Here is a 25,362-nt window from a genome sequence, read left to right as displayed (position 1 = left end):
TAGCAGTTCGAAAGCATGTAAAAAATGCAAGTAGAAAACTAGGGATCACATTGATGGGAAGGTAACAATGCTCCATGCTCCTTGGCGTTTAGTCATGCTGGCTACATGACCACGGAGGTGTCTTTCGATAGTTCTGGCTCTTCGGCTTGGAAACAGAGATGAGCACCGCCCCCTATGTGCGTGGGGAACTTTTACATTTACCTTATATAATTACTTTTGTCTCATCTTCAACCTACCATGGAGACAGTAATATTTAACTATTCCAATTTGCAAGTCTTGCAAATTTTCAGCAACGATTATTTTGTTTTTTAAAAAAAACTTCACATGCTCCCTGTCCCTATTTTCACCCTATACCTCAAAGGGAACAACTTAGTCAAGAAATCCAAATGATTTCTGACAATTAGGAGGATAGAAGGTAAATTTAGGATAGAGTCTTCACTACACTCTGCAACCATCTTTTCAGCAATCCTCCATTTGGGTCTCTTTCTTAACATGGATATGGAGTTGTTTCAGAATACCACTGCTTTGGAACAGAACTGTTCCAGAATTCTATTTCAGAATAATGTTATTCCATACACATAGCCTAGAGCAGTGTTTCTCAACCTTGGCGACTTTAAGTCCTGTGGATTTCAACTCCCAGAATCCCCCAGCCAGCTGCGCTGGCTGGGGGATTCTGGGAGTTGAAGTCCACAGGACTTAAAGTCGCCAAGGTTGAGAAACACTGGCCTAGAGCAAGATTTGATAGATGGCTAAATTCACTGATGTAGCCACTGGTTAAAACTCACCAACTCTCCATTCCTTTATAAAGGAATGAAGAATCGGTGATGAATGTTTTTCCTGAGAACCTGTGACATTTGGTAGAAAGGAAAATTCAGTCTGTGGAATCCCCCAATCATTTCCCCACATATGACTCACACTAAAACAGTAAGGACCGTATCGTTCTGCGTCTTCATTATTAAAACTGAATAGGGATCAGCAATGAAGAGATTGAGAGGTCCTTGGTGCCCTCTGAGGTTGTTTTCTTGCAGATGTTTCAATCATTACTCAAACTAGATAACATCATCAGTGCTAGTAAGGCATGGGGTTTGCTCTTAATTTAAAGTCTACTGGCTTGCCATGTCAGTGTTGGTGAGAGTGGTCTTGAAGGTTCTTAGGTTCATCTGGGTGTTGATTGTTGGGACAAATTGGCTATCAATGGGCACATGTACATAAACAACATCTACATACTATGGAAAAGAGATAATCAACAAGTCAAAAGACCTTCTTCCTAGCAATCAACATGAGCACAGACTAACACCAAGATCAATATCAGACCAACAACCAAGAAGTAAACAATACCCAATCAAGGAACTGCCAAGCAAGCCAGCATTAAACAGCCCAACCCAAACTCCCCCAAGACCCCTCAGTTCAACCCCCTCCCCAAGCTACAAACATTCTCCCTTAATGAAGACAGCATAATCAATCAGTTATTAATTGTTATAATAATTAATGCTGGTGTGCCTTTCTCCTAGCTCAAGAATAAAAAAAAGTGAACTCACTTGTTTGTGAGGGAAACCCCACGGTCACCCACTAGTGTGTCATATTTATAATAGCTGAATGATACAAGGGTAATTTTACCTGAGTCTTTCTTGGGGTTTTAGATGCTGATGCCCTCGTGATGGGGGCCCCAGGGGCGCCAATGGACGTGAGCTGTCATGATGCCAACAGAGATTATGTCATTGTTGCTTGGAAACCACCAAATACGACCCACGAAGCTCCAGTGATCGGCTATTTTGTGGACAGGTATATGTGGAAGGAATCGCATTTGGTTCTTCTATATTTCAAATAAATTCTCAGTGCTCAAAAGACAGGTTTTTTTTGAATTTGATGTAAGTTTTGCTTTCTGTGGGAAGTTAGTATAATATTGTTTTTTGAATTGATTCACACACACATATGAAGATCTTTTAATTGATATATGTATATATAAGTATATTTATATGTGTGTGTGTGTATGCATGTATGTATGTATGTATATATATGTATGTATGTATATGTATATACACACAAACATATATATTTATGTATATATGTATATTTATATGTGTGTATGTATATATGTACATGTATATATATATGTGTATGTATGTGCGTGGGTGCGTACACACACACACACACACACACACACACACACACACACACACACACACATTGGGGCTCTCCTGATCCCCCAATGACTGATTTCCAATCTTCATTAACTTCACTTCTTGAATGTGCATTCGGGGAACCTGCTAAAGATACGTGCGAGGAGCTTTTCACATGCTTTGTCCATTCCACGTAATCCTATAGGTCAAATTGTCAAATATTCCTGGGTCGCATTCACTTCCTGGGAAATATGCCATTTTCAATTGATGTAACAGGGGCCCTGCTGTTCGGGTCAAGGACCAATTTAGTTTAGCATTTTGCCAAATGCCTGAAGGGCAAGTGCGACAGGGAGAAACATACCCCCCTCTTGCCATTGCTGCCCTGCTATTATTATTTCAAGGCACCCAATCCTTTCCCTTGTGTCTCAAGACTCCCATCCCTTGCGGGATCACCCATTAAGTTATCCAATTCCCCTTTAAAGCTATTTATGAGAATGCCTAGGCTAGTTTGGGCTAGTGGTTAAAACTAGCCCAAACCATCTGGAAATATGGAGACCTTGCTTCTAGGTTAAGGTTAAGGTTAAGGTTTGTTTAATTTGTATGCCACCCTATTCCCGAGAGACTCAGGGCAGTGCACAATCCGAAAGGGAAGGGGGGTACAAAACAAAAAGACAGAACAATTTAAAATATAACAACAGTCATAACCTCGAATGGGGCTGGGAATTTCAGCAGCCCCAGGCCTGCCGGAACAGCCAGGTCTTAGTTGCTTTGCGGAAGGCCGGTAGGGTGGTGAGGGTCCGGATCTCAACGGGGAGATCGTTTTAGCTCCATCTTAGGCACAAAGCCAGTTGGGTGACCTTGGGCCAATCATTCTTCTCGGCCCTAGGAAGGAGGGAAGGACAAACCACACTTGAACTCTTGCCAAGAAAATTTCAGGGGCTTGAAGGAGGTGTGTCAGACGCACAGGAGCCCTGGTGGCTCAGTGGTGAGAATGCAGTATTGCAGGCTAACTCCGCTCACTGCCAGAAGTTCGATCCTGACCAGCTCAAGATTGACTAAGCCTTCCATCCTTTTGAGTTCCGTAAAATGAGGACCCAGATTGTTGGGGGCAATAAGCTGACTCTGTAAACCATTTTAAGGAGGGCTATGAAGCGGTATATTAGTCTAACTGCTATTGCTATTGCTATCCAAAGCTATAATAGTCACTGGCTTCAAAATGACAGGGTTGTGTGTATAAAAAGGAGCAACTACTCAACTGCTGGGTTGTACCTAGTGTTTGGAAGCCAAGCAGGGGTGGGTTTTGGCTGCTGCTACTACCGGTTCGCTCAAGAACATGCTGGGTGTGCTTGATGCGCGAATGCACAGTACTTAAAAACAAGATGGCGCCACCGAGAGAACCAGTTTGGGGGCGTGGCAGGCCGAGTTACTACCTACTCGGCCAAACCCATCCGAACTTGTAGGGACCCATCTCTGAAACCAATTACTATCATTGTAGTTGCCCATGTTCATGAGCTATTCACAACAATTTCCTTTTTCCTCACTGTGTACATGTGAAGTTACAATATTTTATCCTACTGCCTATTGTTTTATACATACTTCATTTCAACTCTATTTGGCATCTGATTCACCAGTCAGCCAGTTTAAAGAAATCATTCTCACAGCTAGAGTAGATTGATAGAAAATCTTGAAGTTTTCCTTTCCTTCTTTCTGTTATTTGCAGATGTGAAGTGGGTACCGAAAACTGGGTTCAATGCAATGATGCTCCTGTAAAAATCTGCAAATATCCGGTGACTGGATTGTTGGAAGGGCGTTCCTACATGTTCCGAGTGAGGGCCGTCAACCAGGCAGGGGTCAGTCGGCCCTCGAGATCCTCTGACGCCGTGGCAGCTCTTGACCCCGAGGACCTGAAGAGGTCACAGAGTAAGGAAAAAGCATCCCCGTATTTCTTCAGGGGAAATTATAAGCAGACTCGTAAAAGAGGAACCTTGCTACAAAATGAGTGGGGCAGACTAAGCTTTGTTTCTGAGCTGGCCATAAATCAAGTTTGCAGGCAGATTACTTATGGCTACTTAAAATAAGTGTTATGATTTCAGACTATGTATGCTTGTATGACAATTTGTATGTATCATCATCATCATCATCATCATCATCATCATCATCATCATCATCATCATCATCATCGTTTTAGCCATTGTCTAACCACTGCAGGACAAAGACCTCTTATGTATGTATGTATGTATGTATGTATGTATGTATGTATGTATGTAGGTAGGTAGGTAGGTAGGTAGGTAGGTAGGTAGGTATACAGAGAGAGAGAGGCAGAGAGGGAGGCAGAGAGAGAGGGAGGGGGAGAGAGAGAGGGAGGAAAGGAGGGAGGGGGAGACAGAAGAGAGGGGGAAGGGAGGAGGCGAGAGAGGGGGAGGGGGAGAGAGAGAGGGAGGAAAGGAGGGAGGGGGAGACAGAAGAGAGGGGGAAGGGAGGAGGAGAGAGAGGGAGGGAAGGAGGGAGAGAGGAAGGAAGAGAGGAGGAGAGAGATAGGGAGGGAAGGAGGGGGAGAGAGAGAGGGAGGGAGGGAGGAGGAGAGAGGGAGGGAGGCAGGGGGAGAGAGAGAGGGAGGGAGGGGGAGAGAGGGAGGGAGGGGAGAGAGAATGGAGGGGGAAGGAGAGAGAGAGAGGGAGGGAGGGAGGGGGGAGAGAGAAGGGAGGGGGAGGGAGAGAGAGGGGGAGGAAGGGATGGGGAGAGAGAGTGGGAGGGAGAGAGGGAGGGGGAGAGGGAAGGAGGGAGAGAGAGAGATGTGGCAGTCCCATTGTGAACTATTATGGCTAATAACTTTCAACAGTTATCCTACACTCTGTGTACAGCCGGGGGGGGGGTTGTTGCTGCAGGATTACTGCCGGTTCGCTTCTGCTTTCTTCGCTCGCCGCACGCGTTGCTTGCCCATGTGCATTTGCCTGTAGATTGTTCTGCGCATGTGCAGAACATTATAAAATGACTAAAAAAACATGCTGGCAACAGCATGTTAGACTGGGGAATCATTTCGGGGATGTGGCCGGCCTGCTGTCCCTAATGGTTTGGCGCCCCAGTCCCAATTTCCACTACCGGTTCACTCGAACCAGTGCGAACTGGTAGCAACCCACCTCTGATGGTCAGGTAGTCCTCGACTTACAACCATTTGTTTAGTCATTGCTCAATACAACACTGAAAAAAGTGACTTATGACCATTTTCCACGCTTAACGACCATCTTCCTGATCAAAATTCAGGCATTTGGCAACTGGCATATATTTTTGACAGTTGCAAAGTCATGAGTCATAAGATCACTATGAGATCACAAAGTCAATGGGTCATTAAGCCGAATTCACTTAATGACCGCGTGATTCACTTAGCACCCGAAGTGACTCGTTTAACAACTGTGGCAAACAAAAGGTGATAAAATGGGGCACGATTGACTTAACAGCTGTCTTGCTTACCAGTGGAAATTTTGAACCCAATTGGGGCCATAAGTCAAGGGTTACCTGCAGTGCTCCAGCTCTTTTGATATGTAATAAATATGTATGGAAAAGATTCCACCAAGAACTATATTATTATGCCTAACGCCGGCTTCTTTTTCGTCCTGAGTGATGGGGATTTCTGGTCAGATGATGAATTTGTTCAGAATTAAAAGGAGATCTTTTAAGGCAGTGTTTCTCAACCTTGTCAACTTGAAGATGTCCGGACTTCAACTCCCAGAATTCCCCAGCCAGCGAATGCTGGCTGGGGAATTCTGGGAGTGGAAGTCCGGACATCTTCAAGTTGACAAGGTTGAGAAACACTGTCCTAACCACTGCTGGGGAATTCTGGGAGTGGAAGTCCGGACATCTTCAAGTTGCCAAGGTTGAGAAACACTGTTTTAAGGGTTTCTTCACCTTTAGCATCATCTGAATTAACACATGTCAGATTTCCGAGCTATCAACATCTAACTTTGCCTAATCTTGCTGATATAAACGCCCGTGATAGCTGAGAAGCAATCAAATACTACAAAAGAGGTCATTCAATGTAATTTTCCAAAGGTGTTCGCTTAGTACAGAACCTTAAATATACAGCAATGTGTTTTTTCCCCCACCTTCAGCTATCCACATGGATGGAGGCAGGGACATTATCCTCCGTTATGACGACTTGGAAGGTACGTGACTTCTACAGAGGCAAGATAATAGCCATCCCCCACAATACTTCCGTGACCGTTACTAAAACTTTAGTCTTCCTGTTATTTGCAGACTCCTTTCTTTATGCATTTAATATGGAGTTAAATATGTGCATCTCTATTTCTACCTACATGAGGAATTTAGTTAGGAGGAGAACTAAGTTAATACATTCTTGAGAGATTATTGTTTTGCGGATCGGGAAATTCCCTTTTCATTTTGTGCATGTAAGCATTCTACGTGTTTGCATGATCAGACGATCCCGGTATTGCTACTTTAATTTTTCTGGTTTTTCCACCAGAATCTTAGGAACTGCAATTTGTTGAAGCGCTTTAGAGTTTAAAGCACAATAAATCATACCTGGTGATTAAGATCCCAGTGTAAATATATTTGAACGTTTGTCTTCCCACAGCAGAAACACCTGTTTTTTTTCCCTCTCTCTTTTGAATAGGGAATTTAGAGAGTCAGAAAAGTGTAGTTAATCAACACGGGGCTTATTTTCTTCCAAATTCAAATCGATTGATTGATTGATTGATTTAATTTGTATGCCGCCCACTCTCAAAGAGACTCAGGGCGGCCAAATTGCAGTGCAAAATGCATAGGTAAAAGCTAAAGGTTCCCCCGCGCATACGTGCTAATCATTTCAGTCTCTAGGGGGCAGTGCTCATCTCCGTTTCTAAGCCGAACAGCAGGCGCTATCCAGAGATGTCTCTGTGGTCATGGGACTGGCATGACTAAACATTGAAGGCACACGGAGCGCTGTTACCTTCCCACCAAAGTGGTCCCTATTCTTCTACTTCCATTTTTTTTTACGTGCTTTCGAACTGCTAGGTTGGCAGAAGCTGGGACAAGTCACGGGAGCTCACTCTGTTACATGATGCTAGGGATTCGATCTGCTGAACTTCTGATCGACAAGCATCAGCGTCTTAGCCACCGAGCCACCGCGTCCCTAAAAACGTATAGGTACAATGTGCTGAAATGCAAAGTGATATTTCTCTCGGTGCCTGGAGAATGATTGACAAATCAAGTCACAGGTTCTATCCCCCCCCCACCTCCTTTTGTGATAAGCCATTTTGCCTACCATTTTGCTTTTCAAGGAAAACAGCTGTGCAGATGCCAACAAGAGTAGTGATAGTATTTAAAAAAAGAGTGCTGGAGATTTTCTCTGACTAGGATTAACATTAAACCAGCTCAGGCAAACTGAGCCATTCCAGAAGGCTCTTAAAAATCCCATCCTCTCTTTAAACTGCTGATCTTCGATGAGAAATGGAGGGCAGCCACAGGAAAATGACATTTCATTCCTGTGCCATATATTACCCCGATTCTCCTAAACTAGGAGAATTTTTTTTACATCATCTCCCCTCCCCCCACATTTTTTGGGGGGCTGGTATGATTTTATATTTAATTGCTGTGATCCTCCATGCAAATTTTTTCCCCCCTTCCTCATTTTTCAGAGGCAGAAACTCTCGGGCTGCAGACTTTGATCAACCTGCCTCCTATTTGCATAAAGCATGAAGACTTTATCGGGGCATTTAGTCCCGCACATGAAAGCAATTCAAATATGATCAAAGTAAAAGAAAAAATCTTAGGAGATGAATGCAGTATTTCCTCCTCCCACCTCCCTTCAATTTCTTTCTTTTTTTTAAAGCCAGCTGTGAAGAATAACTGCTAGTGTTCTTGCGTGGTTTTCACAAACTGGAAACAAATTAGCTTTGATAAATCACAAAGCCGATGCAGAGCCCTTAATAGCTGAGCAATGCGCTATAATGAGATACTTTGGAAAGACAAACTTTTTGCATCAATGCTAGCCTGGGAGATGAATCTGGGGCTGAACAGTTTATTGAGTGCGTTGCTCTTCTAGGTGATGTTAAACTCCCCGAACCTCCCACCAACGTGCACGCTTCGGAAACCAGCAGAACATACGTCGTTCTCAGTTGGGACCCACCTGATCCTCGTGGCAGAGACCCCTTATCCTATTTCGTTGAGAAGGTACCGTGCTTTATAATGACATTTGGCTGGATGGCATTTCAGGACCACACCTGTCTTCATCCATCCAGATTCGGTCACAGTTTTGTTTCATATAGTATCAACATTGTGAACACTCAAATTTCCTTTATCCAATATGTATTTAGGATGGGCTGTGATGTATGTATGTATGTATGTATGTATGTATGTATGTATGTATGTATGTATGTATGTATCTCTCTCTCTCTCTCTCTCTCTCTCTCTCTCTCATCTATATTTCTATCTATCTATCTATCTATCTATCTATCTATCTATCTATCTATCTATCTATCTATCATCTATCTATCTATCATCTATCTATCTATCTATCATCTATCTATCTATCTATCTATCTATCTATCTATCTATCTATCTCTCTATCTCTATCTCTATCTCTATCTCTATCTCTATCTCTATCTCTATCTCTATCTCTATCTCTATCTCTATCTCTATCTCTATCTCTATCTCTATCTATCTCTATCTCTATCTCTATCTCTATCTCTATCTCTATCTCTATCTCTATCTCTATCTCTATCTCTATCTCTATCATCTGTCTATCTGTCTGTATCTATCTATCTATCTATCTATCTATCTATCTATCTATCTATCTATCTATCTATCTATCTATCTATCTATCTATCATCTATCATCTATCATCTATCATCTATCATCTATCTATATCTACCTATCTACCTATCTACCTATCTACCTATCTACCTATCTACCTACCTACCTACCTACCTACCTACCTACCTACCTACCTACCTACCTACCTATCATCTATCATCTATCATCTATCTATCATCTATCATCTATCATCTATCTATCTATCTATCTATCTATCTATCTATCTATCTATCTATCTATCTATCTCTATATCTATATCTATATCATCTGTCTATCTATCTATCTATCTATCTATCTATCTATCTATCTATCTATCTATCATCTATCTATCTATCTATCTATCTATCTATCTATCTATCTATCTATCTATCTCCACCCACCCATTCTACCTTGTTGCTTGTGGTGAGGTGAGGTCAGGCCAGGTGGTGGTGAAGCCGCTCCATGTGCCCCACACCAGCTTACCTCAGGGTCACCACAGCCAGGCCATCTCTGCCCCCCTTCCGACAACTGCCTCACAGAGTCACCACATAGAGCAAGCAAATCCATGCGCCTCCCTACCACGTCTGGCAGGTTGTCTAAGAAACAGAAGATTGCGCAGCTATTGTTCATTAATTCAAGTACCTTGAGGACATTTGCAGCTCTGTACACGCGGCAATGATCTTGTTCTTTTCTTTACAGTCCGTTGTTGGCAGTGGGACTTGGCAGAGGGTCAACGCACAAGTGCCCGTCCGATCCCCTCGTTATGCGGTGTTTGATCTTGCAGAAGGGAAGTCCTACGTTTTCCGAGTTTTGTCAGCCAACAAGCATGGGATTAGTGATCCTTCTGAAATAACAGCACCTGTTCAAGCAAAAGAGGCCATCGGTGAGGAATGTCCCATGTTGGATCAGGGCTCGGGTGACTCACGAAAAAAAAATCTCCCTCCAGTTCTGGCTGACCTTGGGCCAGTCCCCCAGCTTCACCATTGCTTAATTTTCAGGATTATTATTATTACAGGGGAAAATGGAAGGAAAAAGTTATTTGCAAGGCCGGCTGTCTATGTTGGCACCCTAGACAGAGTCTTAAACTGGCCACCCTCTAGGATTTGACTCATCCTCCCTTTTTGGTAGGGATTTCAAAAAATAGCAATAGCAATAGCAATGGATTATTATTATTATTACAGGGGAAAATGGAAGGAAAAAGTTATTTGCAAGGCCGGCTGTAGACATGTTGGCACCCTAGACAGAGTCTTAAACTGGCCACCCTCTAGGATTTGACTCATCCTCCCTTTTTGGTAGGGATTTCAAAAAATAGCAATAGCAATAGCAATGGATTATTATTATTATTACAGGGGAAAATGGAAGGAAAAAGTTATTTGCAAGGCCGGCTGTAGACATGTTGGCACCCTAGACAGAGTCTTAAACTGGCCACCCTCTAGGATTTGACTCATCCTCCCTTTTTGGTAGGGATTTCAAAAAATAGCAATAGCAATAGCAATAGCAGTAGACTTATATACCGCTTCATAGGCCTTTCAGGCCTCTCTAAGCGGTTTACAGAGAGTCAGCATATTGCCCCCAACAATCCGGGTCCTCATTTTACCCATCTCGGAAGGATGGAAGGCTGAGTCAACCCTGAGCCGGTGAGATTTGAACCGCTGACCTGCTGATCTAGCAGTAGCCTGCAGTGCTGCATTTAACCACTGCGCCACCTTGGCTCAAAAGTGCCCTCTTGTTTATTTCTCCTTTGAGATTTTGAATTTTATGATTTTCAGGTTTGGATAATGGTTTCATTTTTCTTTTCTCAGATATTTCCACCCCATTGCACAATAAATAACAGAATAAGAGTGTGGGAGGGGACCTCGGAGGTCTTCTAGTCCGACCCCCTGGGTGTCAAGCAGGAAATCATTTACCATTTCAGACAAATGGTTGTTAATATTACATCAGTGCCAATTTTTATCTTACGGTAACAATTCTGTGGAATTGTATTTAACCCTCCAGCAGGCAGATTGGCGGGGTTTTTTTTGCCTTTTTTAATTGTGATTTTTTGGAAGTCTTCACCATTTTTGGTACTCCCCTTATAATTTGGTGCCTCTAGGCTGGTGCGTACTCATCCTTAGCTTAGAGCCAGCCCTGGTTATTTGAAATCTTGGAAGGAAGGCAGCATATAAATCTGTCAAATAAATGCAAATACACTTAAAATATGTGATAGATCAGTCTTTCTCAACCTTGGCGACTTTAAATCCTGTAGACTTCAACTCCCAGAATCCCCCAGCCAGCAGAGCTGGCTGGGGGATTCTGGGAGTTGAAGTCCACAGGACTTACAGTCGCCAAGGTTGAGAAACACTGTGATAGATAGAAAACTCTTGGTGGCCAAGGCCAGACAGTTTGATTGTTTTTGAAGGGTGAGAGAACACAGCTGGGCAAGACAGGAGTATAAAGTGCAGAAGACCTAATTTTCCAACTTCTCTTTAGGTTGAAAAAGTTTGGAGTTTTCCTTATTTTTTTAAAAAAAGCTCTTAACTTAGTTACTTAAAATGCAGATTTTAGATGTTTCCCATTCAAAAAGTCTCTAAACTACCTGATTTTCAGCTGTAGGTTTCAAATGGGGTTCCAGAAACCCTGAAAAAGAGAGCAGGGGTGTATTTCATCCTGAGCCCTCTGGATGCCTAGTTCTCGTATAGAACAAGACACAATGTTGAAAAGAAAAAAAAACGGCTCCGTGAGAATTCATTTAGTAATGAACAGCCTTGTGTTTTGCAACATAAAATTGACTGAGAAACTTTGAGATAACTTGTCAAAGCTCAGCGTAAAAATCATGGCCCTGGTATTTCCTAGGAACTATTGCTTTCCAAAACATATACATTTGATATGCTTTGACTTGTGCTATACAATGGCCAGCAAGTGCTTCAGCCAACTAATGAGGAAGAAAGACTCACTGGAGAAGAGACTAATGCTGGGAACGATGGAGGGCAAAAGAAGAAGAAGGGGACGACAGAGAATGAGGTGGCTGGATGGAGTCACTGAAGCAGTAGGCGTGAGCTTAGATGGACTCCAGAGGATGGTAGAGGACAGGAAGGCCTGGAGGAACGTTGTCCATGGGGGTCACGGTGGGTCGGACAACAACATCCAATGGTGTTACACAGGGACTTTGATTAGTGCATCCTTGTGTGGGAGACATGCACATTAGCACAATGGGTTTGAAGATTTTAGGGAAGGAGACATAAGCTCCAAATGACATCAGCACTTTTGAAACCAATAGGACCCGTCCAGCCGCCACTGAAATGGGTATTAGTTGTCATGGGGGAAGCTCCATCTTCTTCCCCCTCATCTTCCTTGTGTGCAAACACAAGCAGATCCCAGTGAATGAGGGAGGAGGAATTTTAATGAGTTTTTCTCCCCAAGGTCAGCCTTGTGGATTTCTCCAAAGGTCACATTTACATAATGTACATTTTAGTGGGATCCTGGACTTCTTTTCAACTTGGAAATCCCTAAAACCAATTGATAGTTCAAAGATTATTTTGGAAAATAACATCCCCCTGCCTTAGAAATGTTTAGACCAGTGTTTCTCAACCTTGGCAACTTGAAGATGTCTGGACTTCAACTCCCAGAATTCCCCAGCCAGCATTCGCTGGCTGGGGAATTCTGGGACTTGAAGTCCAGACATCTTCAAGTTGCCAAGGTTGAGAAACACTGGTTTAGACCAATTAAGGAATCTAGTAATGGGATGCACTCGATAGGTGGACAAAAATGCCAGAACCAGTCTAAACATCTGGCTGAAAGTACAACCAACTGTAAAATATTATTATTTTGAATTTTCTTCCAATATTTGCTAGGAAAATTGCATGTAGACTTGAGAAAAATTGGTTACGTTACTTGCTTATTTATTAAACTGATATGCTACCTATCCCGTCTAGAGAGACTCTAGATGGCTTACAAGCATATACCAATGCGTTAATTGTTACTCTGACGATCGTAAGTGCCTTTCTTTGTGCTGCAGTGGTACCATCAGCCCCTGGATGTGTTGTTGCGACAAGAAACACAAAAACCTCTGTTATTGTGAACTGGGACAAGCCAAAACATGAAGAAGATCTGATCGGCTATTACGTTGATTATTCCGTGGTAGGATCAAATCATTGGGAAGCCTGTAACCATAAGCCAATCAAGTATAACAGGTAAAAGTGATATATGTGTTTAACAAATTCCTTGACCTTCCACACATGCCTGGATATATATTTTGGTTAGTCCTTTCTACAAGCATAGCTGGTGGGGAATTCCTGGAGTTGAAGTCCACAGAGTTGCCAAGGTTGGACACCTCTCTTCTAGGATGAGGGTAATCCATCGATTTAAAGGGTCCATCATTGGAGCAACCACAAGATTCTGAATTAATAGGTAAAGAAATAAAACAGCAAAGATCATTGCAGGAGGGCTGCGTAGGAAAGTGACTGGCTGCTGGTGGGAGGGAGCTGCCAGCCTTGCAGCCAATCAGAGGTGGGCCTCTTACTGAAATGGAATGACCTGCTAGGGATCATCTACATCAGGAATGTCAAACTCATGGTGCCATGTTGTCGTCACGTGACATATCAAGACTCCCCCCCTTTGCTAAACCGGGGATGGGTGTGGCCAGTGCATGATGCCCGTGGGCTCTGAGTTTGACACCCTTGATCTATGCTAAAGGGCTGAAGACAGCTCAGGTGAGAAAACAGTAAATTACATTGAATTAAAACAGGAAAACAAAGGCATTTGCAATGGTGTAGGAGAGGCAGGGTATCCCTGCAAAGCGGTGAGTGAATTGCCCATATCCACAACACGAAACTGTGGGTCTGTCTCAGTGGTGGGTTTCAATTTTTTTTTGAACCTACTCTGTGGGTGTGGCCTCCTTTGTGGGAGTGGCTTGCCGGCCATGTGACCTGGTGGGAGTGGCTTGCCAGCCATGTGTTTTCTCTCTCTCTCTCTCTCTCTCTCTCTCTCTCTCTTTCCTTCCTTTTGTGTCTCTGTCCCTTTTTCCTTTTTTTCTTTCATCTCTCTCTCATTTTTTTTCTTTTTTCTTTTTTTCTTTCTTTCTTCCTTTCTTTCTCTTTCTCTTTCTCTCTCTGTGTGAGTCTGTGTGTGTGTGTGTCAGTGGTGGGTTTCAAACATTTTTGGGACCTCTTCTGTAGGGGTGGCCTGCTTTCCGGGTCCACTGGTGGAACCTCTTCTAACCGGTTCGGTAGATTTGATGAACCGGTTCTACCGAACTGGTGCGAACTGGTAGGAACCCAACTCTGGTCTGTCTTCTGTCCCAAAGCAATAAATAAAAGAATCTTCTCTGGAAAAACCAAGTACAGTTCCTCTAACCGTCCCTCGTCTGTGCAAGCAGGAACCTGATCAACAGTCAAAAATCAGAGTGTAAGAATCCCAATGGGCACATCAGAACGGACAACCTGTTCAGGATTAGAATTAGCACGGGCAAGTTTCTAGATTCATAGTTTTTCACCTCACGGCTGTTTTGCGCAGATCAATTGTTTGTTGCATGCACAGGGGAAGCCTTTCCACTTTGTAACAGTCCAAGCAGATGCCTTTAAAATTAAGCAGCCATAGCGGCTCACTTCCCTCTTCCTTCAGGTTCACCATGCACGGCCTGACCACAGGAGAGAGATACGTCTTCCGCGTGAAAGCAGCAAACGCGGTGGGGATGAGTGAAAATTCGCAGGAGTCTGACGCCATCACAGTACAGGCGGCCCTCAGTAAGTGGGAATCGGTCAAGGATACGCTCTGAAAGATTAAGGAGGAGTCTGATCCATTAGAAGCCATTTCTCCATAGTAACACCCGTAGTAACCTCAGCCAGTAGCAGCAGCCACCATGGGTAGTAGACTTACTCACAGCCATTTATTTAGTGACCATTTGAAGTTACAACAGCATTGAGAAGAGTGATTTATGCCCATTTTTCACACTTACGACCATCACAGCATCCTCATGGTCATATGATCAAAATTTCGGGTGCTTGGCAACTGAAATGTATTTATGACGGCTGCTGAGTCCCGGGGGTTATGGGAATCATCTTTCATGAACTTCCTACGGTTTCCGACAAGTAAAGTTTATGTGGGAAACCAGATTTTCTTAACAACAATATAATTCCGTTAACAATAGCAATGATTAACTTAATAAATGTGACAGAAAGGTTGTGGAATGGGACAAAAAAATCATTTAGCAACTGCCTTGCTCAGCAACAGAAATTTTGGGTCTCAATTGTGATCATAAGACGACGTACTCTTAAAATGTAAACTTTTCCCATCTTGGTGCCACCGTGCATTGCCAACATGGGGACTTTTCACATAATTGTAAACTTCCACGTGATAAGCCATTGTTACTAGTGGTGCAGGGGTGGGTTTCAACTGGTTCGCGGCGGTCCCTGCGAACAGGTTGGTCGGCGAACCAGGAAGTAAGTAATTTCCGGGAACAGCGAAGGGCCCGCCCGCCCGCCCGTGCTCCTTACCCAGTTTTGACGAGTTCTGTGCTTCCACGCATACAGCGGCTGCGCGATCCTCCATGAGCAGCTGGAGCATCACATAGATGCTAGTACGCATGCGTGCACTGCCCGCGTGCACGAGGACGCCGCCGGCCCCGTTCCAACCGAACTGGTTGGAACGGGGCGAGAAACCCACCCCTGTAGTGGTGGTATGCTGCCAGTTTAACAACTGGTTCAGTGAACCGGCACTTTGCGCGTCCATGGGTATGTGCCTAAAGTGTTGGTGCACAGCACTGAAAATGGAGCATTTAGAAGCTCAGCTGCTTACCTTCCAAGTCAGCAACGGTAAGTAGAACAGCGAGCGGGGGGGGGGGGGGAAATCAGCTGTGCCGTGGGATTGGGATGAGCTAGAGAGCAGGAAATGAAGGACAGGATAGGGTGGGGGGGGGGCAACTGATGATCGGAGCTACCGTTTTTCCCAAACTGGTCCGAACTGGCTGAATACCACCTCTGATTGTTACATGAAAGTGCGGGTACCTGCTATGGGGAAAGGACTTGGCTTATAAAAGGAGAATACCAAAGAATAATATGTAAATTGAAGTTGGAGAAAACAGCCTTATTTTGGTATCTATGACTTTGGGGTGAATTATTTTGGCAAGTCATAGACACAGAAGGAAGAAAATATTGTTCGGAGAAAGGCAGAAGTAATGTTTTGGTTAAGTTTTCTTAACTCCTAATATACTTAGATTTAAAAATGCTGTTCTGTATATTTACTGTGGACAATCCCCATTGATTATCAAGGGTCCTACCTCTTACAAAACATGCATTGTAAATAATTTTTTTTCTTAGACAAGTCAATCCATAAATTCATCATAATGTAATCGAAGTATAAAAGAAAGCAGTGTGATGTTATCGCTTTGTATGTGAACTATTTAGAAGTTTGCTTCACTTTTATAGCTTGCCCGTCCTATCCTTATGGAATCACCCTTCTCAACTGCGATGGCCAATCCATGACCATTGGCTGGAAGCTCCCAAGATACAGTGGTGGATCAAATATTCTGGGTTATTACATAGACAAACGGGAGGCAGAACACCACAACTGGCATGAAGTCAACTCTTCTCTGGTTAAAGAAAGAATTTATAAGGTCTGTATTGTTGCATACTCTAAATACGTGCAGCCAATATTGTTTGATTCATTCCCAATTGCTTGAATATTGCCAATTTCATATCAGCTGCGATGAAGTTCTGACAGGTTCCGGAGAACTGGTAGCGGAAAGTTTGAGAGTGGGGAGGGAATGGGGATTTCGCAGTATCCTTCCCCTGCCACACCCACAAAGCCACGCCCACAGAACCGATAGGGAACATTTTTGAATCCCACCACTGCTAAGCAGTATCTTGTTTTGGTGTATCTTTCACACTATTCTTTTAAAAAACATATTTAACAATATTATTTTTCTTTTTTAAAGTACAAATCCAATATAAACTATATTGATGAGTATACCATACACATAGAAATAATATTACTACAATGATGGCTGTTCATCTGCATACAAACACACACACTTATTATAAGGAAAAACTGAAATGTTCAACACTTATTTCTTTGCTTATCGATTTGTCTGATTCTATTCTATTCTATTTTTCTATTTTCTATTTTCTATTATTTTCTATTATTTTCTATTATTTTCTATTATTTTCTATTATTTTCTATTATTTTCTATTATTTTCTATTATTTTCTATTATTTTCTATTATTTTCTATTATTTTCTATTATTTTCTATTTTCTATTATTTTCTATTATTTTCTATTATTTTCTATTATTTTCTATTATTTTCTATTTTCTATTTTCTATTTTCTATTTTCTATTTTCTATTTTCTATTTTCTATTTTCTATTTTCTATTTTCTATTTTCTATTTTCTATTTTCTATTTTCTATTTTCTATTTTCTATTATTTTATATTTTCTATTATTTTCTATTATTTTCTATTATTTTCTATTATTTTCTATTATTTTCTATTATTTTCTATTATTTTCTATTATTTTCTATTTTCTATTTTCTATTATTTTCTATTTTCTATTTTCTATTTTCTATTTTCTATTTTCTATTTTCTATTTTCTATTTTCTATTTTCTATTTTCTATTTTCTATTTTCTATTTTCTATTTTCTATTTTCTATTTTCTATTTATTTTCTATTTATTTTCTATTTTCTATTTTCTATTTTCTATTTTCTATTTTCTATTTTCTATTTTCTATTTTCTATTTTCTATTTTCTATTTTCTATTTTCTATTTTCTATTTTCTATTTTCTATTTTCTATTTTCTATTTTCTATTTTCTATTTTCTATTTTCTATTTTCTATTTTCTATTTTCTATTTTCATTTTCTATTTTTTAGTTTCTATTTTCTATTTTCTATTTTCTATTATTTTATATTTTCTATTATTTTATATTTTCTATTTTCTATTTTCTATTTTCTATTTTCTATTTTCTATTTATTTTCTATTTTCTATTTTCTATTTTCTATTTTCTATTTTCTATTTTCTATTTTCTATTTTCTATTTTCTATTTTCTATTTTCTATTTTCTATTTTCTATTTTCTATTATTTTCTATATTTTCTATTTTCTATTTTCTATTTTCTATTTTCTATTTTCTATTTTCTATTTTCTATTTTCTATTTTCTATTTTCTATTTTCTATTTTCTATTTTCTATTTTCTATTTTCTATTTTCTATTTTCTATTTTCTATTTTCTATTTTCTATTTTCTATTTTCTATTTTCTATTTTCTATTTTCTATTTTCTATTTTCTATTTATTTTCTATTTTCTATTTTCTATTATTTTCTATTATTTTCTATTATTTTCTATTTTCTATTTTCTATATTTTTTTCTATTTTCTATTCCTGTTCTTTCACTCAATGGTATCAGTTCCTTTTGCAAATAATGAATTGCTACTGGTTTGATCTGAACAAAGTGGACACTTTGCTTGTGGGAAAATGCAAGGAAGAGAAATAAAAAACCCTATAGAAAGTTAACATAATGCCATTTAATTCCTGCCTGATTTGAAACTAAATGATAATTATAGGTCCTATGATGACCCAGATTATCAAAATTGTCTCTCGTGTATCAACCTTCCAAATTGGCAACCTCTCATTGAAAGCTTGGGTCATCTCAGTGTAATATACTGTAAAGCAATTTTAGGTGACCATCTATAAATGCTCATGATGCCAAAAGCTACCTGACCCATTAAGGCAGGAGCCCCCAACCTCCAGTCCATCGACTGGCAGCAGGCTGTGGACCATGCAAACAGATAAAGCACATGAAACCAGACTCTCTTGGGGAGAAAAACCTCTCTCCATGGAACTAGTCCCTGGTCCCTGAAAGGTGGGGGCCGCTGCACCACAGCTCGCTTTTCCATTATTACTTTTGAGTTGCAACCAATCTTCCCTTTTAGGATTTGTAATCATTTTTATTTTCTCTTTTTTAAAAATCTTGTTTATTTAGCTGTGCAGGAGTTAAGTCCAAGTGAAATCAGAAGTTCTTAATTGGTTTGCTCTTATTATGAGATCAGATGGTTATTACCTACATTAATTTTGGATTTTTTCTTTGTAACGCTAATGCTTTGGTAAAGGTAGAGGATTTGCAAGAAAATGCATACTATGAATTCAAAATTGCTGCTGCAAATATTACTGGCGTAGGGAAATCGTCTGAATCCAGCGAGCTTTTCAAATGTGAGGCTTGGAACATGCCAGAACCGGGTAAGTAAATTGGATATGAAAATAATTACCATCTTTAAAATCGATTAGTGTTCAAACGTGTTTGTATCTTAGTAATAATCTAACGTTTTTTGTTTCTTAACCATGCTTCCTATGTCTTCCATAGCTGGACAGGTTTTCAGGATTCTGAAACCTAGAAGCCAGGGGAAGATACATCTGGTTTAGCATCTGTAGAACCAAGGAAGTTGGTTTTGAGGAGCAGCCTTTATGTTCCAGACAGAGGTGTCTTGGGATAGGAATGGGGAATTAAGAAGTTAAGGTGGCAGCTATGGCTGCAGAATTGAAACTTTGCCTCTTCTTTACATGTATCACATACATTAAGAAGGGCCAGGAGTTCATCCACAGCAGTGGCGGATTAAGGCTCACTGGTGCGCTAAGCACTGACAAATCTTGGTGCCCCCCCCTCCTTTGTACACACTGTGGAAATCTTCACTGTTTTTTTCTTTCTTTCTCAACTTTGTGGTGGCCCCTTTGGGCCTGGTGCCCTAAGCGCCTGCTTAGTCTGCTTAACGGTTAATACACCATTGATCCACAGGGTCACAGCTGAGTTCCTGAGTTATTTAACCTCCCACCCACAAATGCCCCTGGTTCCAAGTTTGCTTTGGATTGACTCAAAATCAACCCTCCTTCCTTCCTTCCTTCCTTCCTTCCTTCCTTCCTTCCTTCCTTCCTTCCTTCCTTCCTTCCTTCCTTCCTTCCTTCCTCCTCCTCTGATTTCACCTTTCCTTCCTTCCTCCTCCTCTGATTTCATCTTTCCTTCCTTCTATTTCACCCTTCCTTCCTTCCTTCCTTCCTTCCTTCCTTCTTCCTCCTCTGATTTTACCTTTCCTTCCTTCCTTCCTTCCTTCCTTCCTTCCTTCCTTCCTTCCTTCCTTCCTTCCTTCCTTCCTTCCTTCCTTCCTCCTCCTCTGATTTTACCTTTCCTTCCTTCCTTCCTTCCTTCCTTCCTTCCTTCCTTCCTTCCTTCCTTCCTTCCTTCCTTCCTTCTCCTCTGATTTCACCTTTCCTTCCTTTCCTTCTGCTTCCTTCCTTCCTTCCTTCCTTCCTTCCTTCCTTCCTCCTCCTCTGATTTCACCTTTCCTTCCTTCCTCCTCCTCTGATTTCACATTTCCTTCCTTCCTTCCCTTCCTTCCTTCCTTCCTTCCTTCCTTCCTTCCTTCCTTCCTTCCTTCCTTCCTTCTCCTCTGATTTCACCTTCCTTCCTTCCTTTCCTTCTCCTTCCTTCCTTCCTTCCTTCCTTCCTTCCTTCCTTCCTTCCTTCCTTCCTTCCTTCCTTCCTTCCTTCCTTCTCCTCTGATTTCACCTTTCCTTCCTTTCCTTCTCCTTCCTTCCCTCCCTCCCTCCCTCCCTCCCTCCCTCCTTCCTTCCTTCTTTTCCATTTCTCTATCTTTATTCTGCCTTTGCCTTCCCAAGCTCAGTGAGCCCGTTCTTGAAACCCCAAAGCACACACTTGGCTTTCAAGTATGAGGAACAGGAGGAGGCAAAGAAGAAAAGTTTGTTTCAAGGTTCAAAACACCAAAGGAAGATATAGTTTTTGAAGAGAAAAATTCTCCTCAGTTCCTGCTTTGTTTTAAAAGGTTGGAGGTAAAATTTAGATAATTTCCAAGTTTAACCCAAGTTAACTTTGGATGGCTTGTTTGTCTCTATAATTAAGCAAAGTACACATCAATTTATGCTTAATGTTTGCTTGTTTTGTTTTGGGGAAATATGCCTTCAGGCTCAAGTTTTTGATCCAAAACGAATGAAGCTGTCAAGAAAACAACAATTCTCATGCTGATAGGGAAGGAACGGTTGTTTACCTCCCAGAATCCTTTCTCTCACCTTCTACTATAGATTATTGCCTTTGTACATGTTTGCAAGGCGTCTGTTGAATTTCAAGCAGTCCCTTTGTCTACAACGGATGCATCTGGAACAGAGAAAATGTTTGGTTTATATACAGCCTGTTTTGTCCTGCATTATTTGAATAAACGGGATTGAATAATGAAATAGGGAGATTGGCACAAATCTGTTCTTGTTCTTTTAATAGGATGCTATTTTAATGCTGAGATATAAATATTAATATGGAGAGCTGGCTGCAGTGGCATTGCCCGGTTTGCAACCAGAGAGACTCAAAAGGTGGTGCCAGGTTCTTCCTTCCTTTGAAGGCCCCCTCCCTCTGTCAATGGCCTTTCTGCCAATCAGCCTTGCATGGGGTGTGCCAACAACATTGTTCGTCCACCTTGGCAGGGACTCAGCTCCCAGTGAGGCAGAAGTCCCACCTAGCAATTTGTGAAGTTAGCATTCCAAGGCTTTGGAAACAGGAAAGTTTCCCATTTGCTGCGACTCTGATTTTATATTGTCTACCTGAGCTGGAGTTTTTCAGCTGGATTGAACAGGCAACCCTGTCAATGTCTTCATAGTCATGGGCCTTCCTTCCTTCCTTCCTTCCTTCCTTCCTTCCTTCCTTCCTTCCTTCCTTCCTTCCTTCCTTCCTTCCTTCCTTCCTGTCATTCACTCCCTCCCTCTCTCTTCTTTCTTTCTTTCTTTCTTTCTTTCTTTCTTTCTTTCTTTCTTTCTTTCTTTCTTTCTTTCTCTTTCTTTCTTTCTTTCTTTCTTTCTTTCTTTCTTTCTTTCTTTCTTTCCTTCCTTCCTTCCTTCCTTCCTGTCATTCACTTCCTCCCTCTCTCTTCTTTCTTTTCCTTCCTTCCTTCCTTCCTTCCTTCCTTCCTTCCTTTCTGTCATTCACTCCCTCCCTCTCTCTTCTTTCTTTCCCTTCCTTCCTTCCTTCCTTCCTTCCTTCTTTTTTCTTTTTTTCTTTCTTTCTTTCTTTCTTTCTTTCTTTCTTTCTTTCTTTCTTTCTTTCTTTCTTTCTCCTTCCTTCCTTCCTTCCTTCCTTCCTGTCATTCACTCCCTCCCTCTCTCTTCTTTCTTTTCCTTCCTTCCTTCCTTCCTTCCTTCCTTCCTTCCTTCCTTCCTTCCTTCCTTCCTTCCTTCCTTCCTTCTTTCTTTCTTTCTTTCTTTCTTTCTTTCTTTCTTTCTTTCTTTCTTTCTTTCTTTCTTTCTCTCTCTCTCTCTCTCTCTCTCTCTCTCTCTCTCTCTCTCTCTCTCTCTTTCTTTCTTCAGAGAATAAGAGAGTAACAGAGTTGGAAGTTTTCTTGGAGGTCTTCTAGTTCAACTCCCTGCTCAAGCAGGAAATCCTGAAACATTTCAGACAAATGGCTGTTCAATCTCTTCTAATCCTAACATCTCCACATGGAAATGATTTGAAAAATGCTGGAATAGCTGTACCATTCCTTTTGTAGCTTACAACAAGAACACCTTTAGCTGTCTGCACTATTAACCCAAGATACAATCTAATTATGACATAAAACAAACAAAGATTATGTAGTTGTGGAAATAATGATGGGTGGTGAAAGACCATTTCTGCAAAATTTATGTATAAGATCTAAAAGACCATACAATGCTCCATAAAATTCATATATCTTCTTTTTGGAGAAAAGAAGCCTTGGTGGTTTTTTTTTTAAAAAAATTGTGTCCTAATATGTAAAGTACTCTCTTCTTAGATCAGGGCGTTATAACAGTTAATTAACATGAATTATTTAATTGATAATAAAGTGAAGTTAAGCATTAGCCATTTGTCCAAAGTAAGGAACAGCTTCTATGATTTGATGGGAGGTTTAGATCTAGATGTTCCATTAAGAAACTCCACATTTGCATACCAAAATTGTGTTTGGATTAAAAATGGGTCAATATAAGCTTTTGATCTCCCAAACTGAAATTGTAATAAAAATAAGATCATATATCCTATGTACCAGGGGTGGGTTGCAGGCGGTACGCCCCTGTACGGGGGCCTGCCTGGAGCACCAGATACTGTTCCAGTACAGTGCTCCGGAGGGCCCACCTGCCCGCCCGAGCTCCTTACCAGTCTTTTAAGTCTTCGTGGCTTCCGCGCATGCACAAGGCACATACAGTGCCTGCGTGATGCTCCACTGAGTAGCTGGAACATCGCGGAGGTGCTAAGATGAATGCGTGTGCTGCGTGCCCCCATGTGGACGCCGCTGGGCGGAACCCACCACTGCTATGTACCCTCTACAATATTAAAGCCACATGAACAGATTTCATGCGTATTTTAATTTGAATCTACTGATTGGTGCCTAGTGAAAAAGTCTCAAGTTAAGAGTAAATAATTTTTAATGCACTGGAGGTTTTCAGAACACCATTCTTTTATGCAAAGATCCGTTTTATCATTTCAGCCACATTGTGGAGGGTGGTGGGTATGAGACCTTTTGTGGCCTGGATTGCTAAACCAAAGGTTGGCATTCAGATGCTCAGAGGCACCATTTTTCTGCAGACAAATTTCCTTTGGTAGCTAGCAGATTTTTGCTTCTAGTTAGCTTTTTTTTTCCCCAATAGAATAAGATGCACCATCCTTTATCTGTTTAGGTCCTCCCTATGATCTTACATTTTGTGAGATTAGAAACACCTCCCTTGTAATACTCTGGAAAGCTCCTATTTATATTGGGAATAGTCCTGTTACTGGATATTTTGTTGACTACAAAGAGGAAGAAGAGGAAAATTGGACCACATTCAATGAGAAACCAACGCCGCACCATTACTTAAAGGTACAAAAACGTTCTGTTGGCTATATTTTTTTGGTTTAATTTTTTTTAATTTCACCAGAAACAAGTATATTGTCAACAATTTGCTTCTTTTGGTTGAGCTCCAGGGTTTAGTAATTATGATGTAAACAACAGATTTCCTGACATTTCACCAAAATTATGCTCAGTATCTTCAGAAACAAGAAGGTCTGCTATGATCCCAGGCAGTTGAACAGTCCTGTCTTTGTAACCAGGTGTCCTAACTTTGATTGGTCTTCTCTGAGCTACTTTCCAATTGGCGCAGATTGGTGAAGCCTCATCAATGATAAGCCAAGGTGGCGCAGTGGTTAAATGCAGCACTGCAGGCTATTTCAGCTGACTGCAGTTCTGCAGTTCGGCTGTTCAAATCTCACCGGCTCAAGGTTGACTCAGCCTTCCATCCTTCCGAGGTGGGTGAAATGAGGACCCGGATTGTTGTTGGGGGGCAATATGCTGACTCTGTAAACCGCTTAGAGAGGGCTGAAAGCCCTATGAAGCCGTATATAAGTCTAACTGCTATTGCTATCTCTTCTCTATTGATTCTTTCTTTGTCCCTAATCCTGATTGGTCACTTTGATAGTCTTGGTTCCTGACTGGTCCTTTGTTCATGATGACTTCTGATTGGTCATTTTTGAAGTGCTGATTCCCAATTTTTTTTCCTTTGTACATGCTGGGTTTTTAATCGGTTAATCTGAGCAGCCGTGTCCTTAATAGCAATAGCAATAGCAATAGCAGTAGACTTATATACCGCTTCATAGGCCTTTCAGGCCTCTCTAAGCGGTTTACAGAGAGTCAGCATATTGCCCCCAACAATCTGGGTCCTCATTTTACCCACCTCGGAAGGATGGAAGGCTGAGTCAACCCTGAGCCGGTGAGATTTGAACCGCTGACCTGCTGATCTAGCAGTAGCCTGCAGTGCTGCATTTAACCACTGCGCCACCTTGGCTCTTGCTTAATGAGTCCTTGTCCAGGCAGGCTTCTAATTGGTGTAGCACAGGAGTCCCCCAACCCCCAGTCTGTGGCCTGGTGCCAGGCTGAAGCTCAATTTGGAATTGGGCCATGGAAGTGGTGGGGCAGTGTGTGTGTGTGTGCATGCCTGCAACGTGGCACGCATGTGTGTTTGTGAAATCATCCCCTTTCCCCCTGCCACTGCCACCAGCCCCGCCTCCACCAGTCTGCCAAGCCGGAAAGGTTGGATGGAGGCTGCTGTATAACAGACCATCTTGCTATGGAAGAGGCCAGACACAGTTCCTAGTGAAACATCAGGACGTCTGCAGTCCAGAACATGGTCACCAAACCTTTGAAACTCAATGCTGTCTAACAGATACAGGCCATGGAAGCCAATGTCAACGGACTTTTTTATTTGTTACTTTTTAAACAATAAATTTAACTGCCAGATATTCATTATTTCTCCTTCATTCCTATGGCTCTCCTAACCCTTTGTTAATCAGCATTGTGTTTGCTTTTTCTTGCTACAATTTCTTTTTTTACGTGCAAGACAAAGGAAGGGAAGATTTTGGATTTCCAAGGTTGCAAAAATGCATTTGATGGGGGCCCCAAACCAAGAAAGACATGTGGTGGTTGTTCCAAGCAGATTCCTTTACTGTCCCACACCTATAGACAGAAT

The 25,362-nt window shown here is 41.5% G+C and overlaps 1 protein-coding gene across 1 annotated transcript in view; it reads left to right on the top strand.

Moving 5' to 3' along the window:
* The window catches only part of MYOM2 (myomesin 2), a 92,161-nt gene that overhangs the window by 35,170 nt on the left and 31,629 nt on the right, over positions 1 to 25,362 (top strand). The window contains exons 11-20 of the mRNA XM_087718983.1: positions 1,641 to 1,782; positions 3,841 to 4,040; positions 6,227 to 6,280; positions 8,158 to 8,285; positions 9,606 to 9,789; positions 12,901 to 13,075; positions 14,505 to 14,626; positions 16,307 to 16,494; positions 18,975 to 19,101; positions 23,542 to 23,720. Coding sequence (XP_087575109.1) covers positions 1,641 to 1,782; positions 3,841 to 4,040; positions 6,227 to 6,280; positions 8,158 to 8,285; positions 9,606 to 9,789; positions 12,901 to 13,075; positions 14,505 to 14,626; positions 16,307 to 16,494; positions 18,975 to 19,101; positions 23,542 to 23,720 — 1,499 coding nt within the window. The remainder of the gene's footprint in view (positions 1 to 1,640; positions 1,783 to 3,840; positions 4,041 to 6,226; positions 6,281 to 8,157; positions 8,286 to 9,605; positions 9,790 to 12,900; positions 13,076 to 14,504; positions 14,627 to 16,306; positions 16,495 to 18,974; positions 19,102 to 23,541; positions 23,721 to 25,362) is intronic.

This window comes from Thamnophis sirtalis, unplaced genomic scaffold (genome assembly GCF_051295495.1).
Source record: "Thamnophis sirtalis isolate CommonGarterSnake01/CBP01778 unplaced genomic scaffold, rThaSir2_p1.2 scaffold_6, whole genome shotgun sequence".
NCBI lineage: Eukaryota > Metazoa > Chordata > Lepidosauria > Squamata > Natricidae > Thamnophis > Thamnophis sirtalis.
Note: the sequence above shows the minus strand (reverse complement) of the source record. Positions and strands in the feature narration are given on the sequence as shown.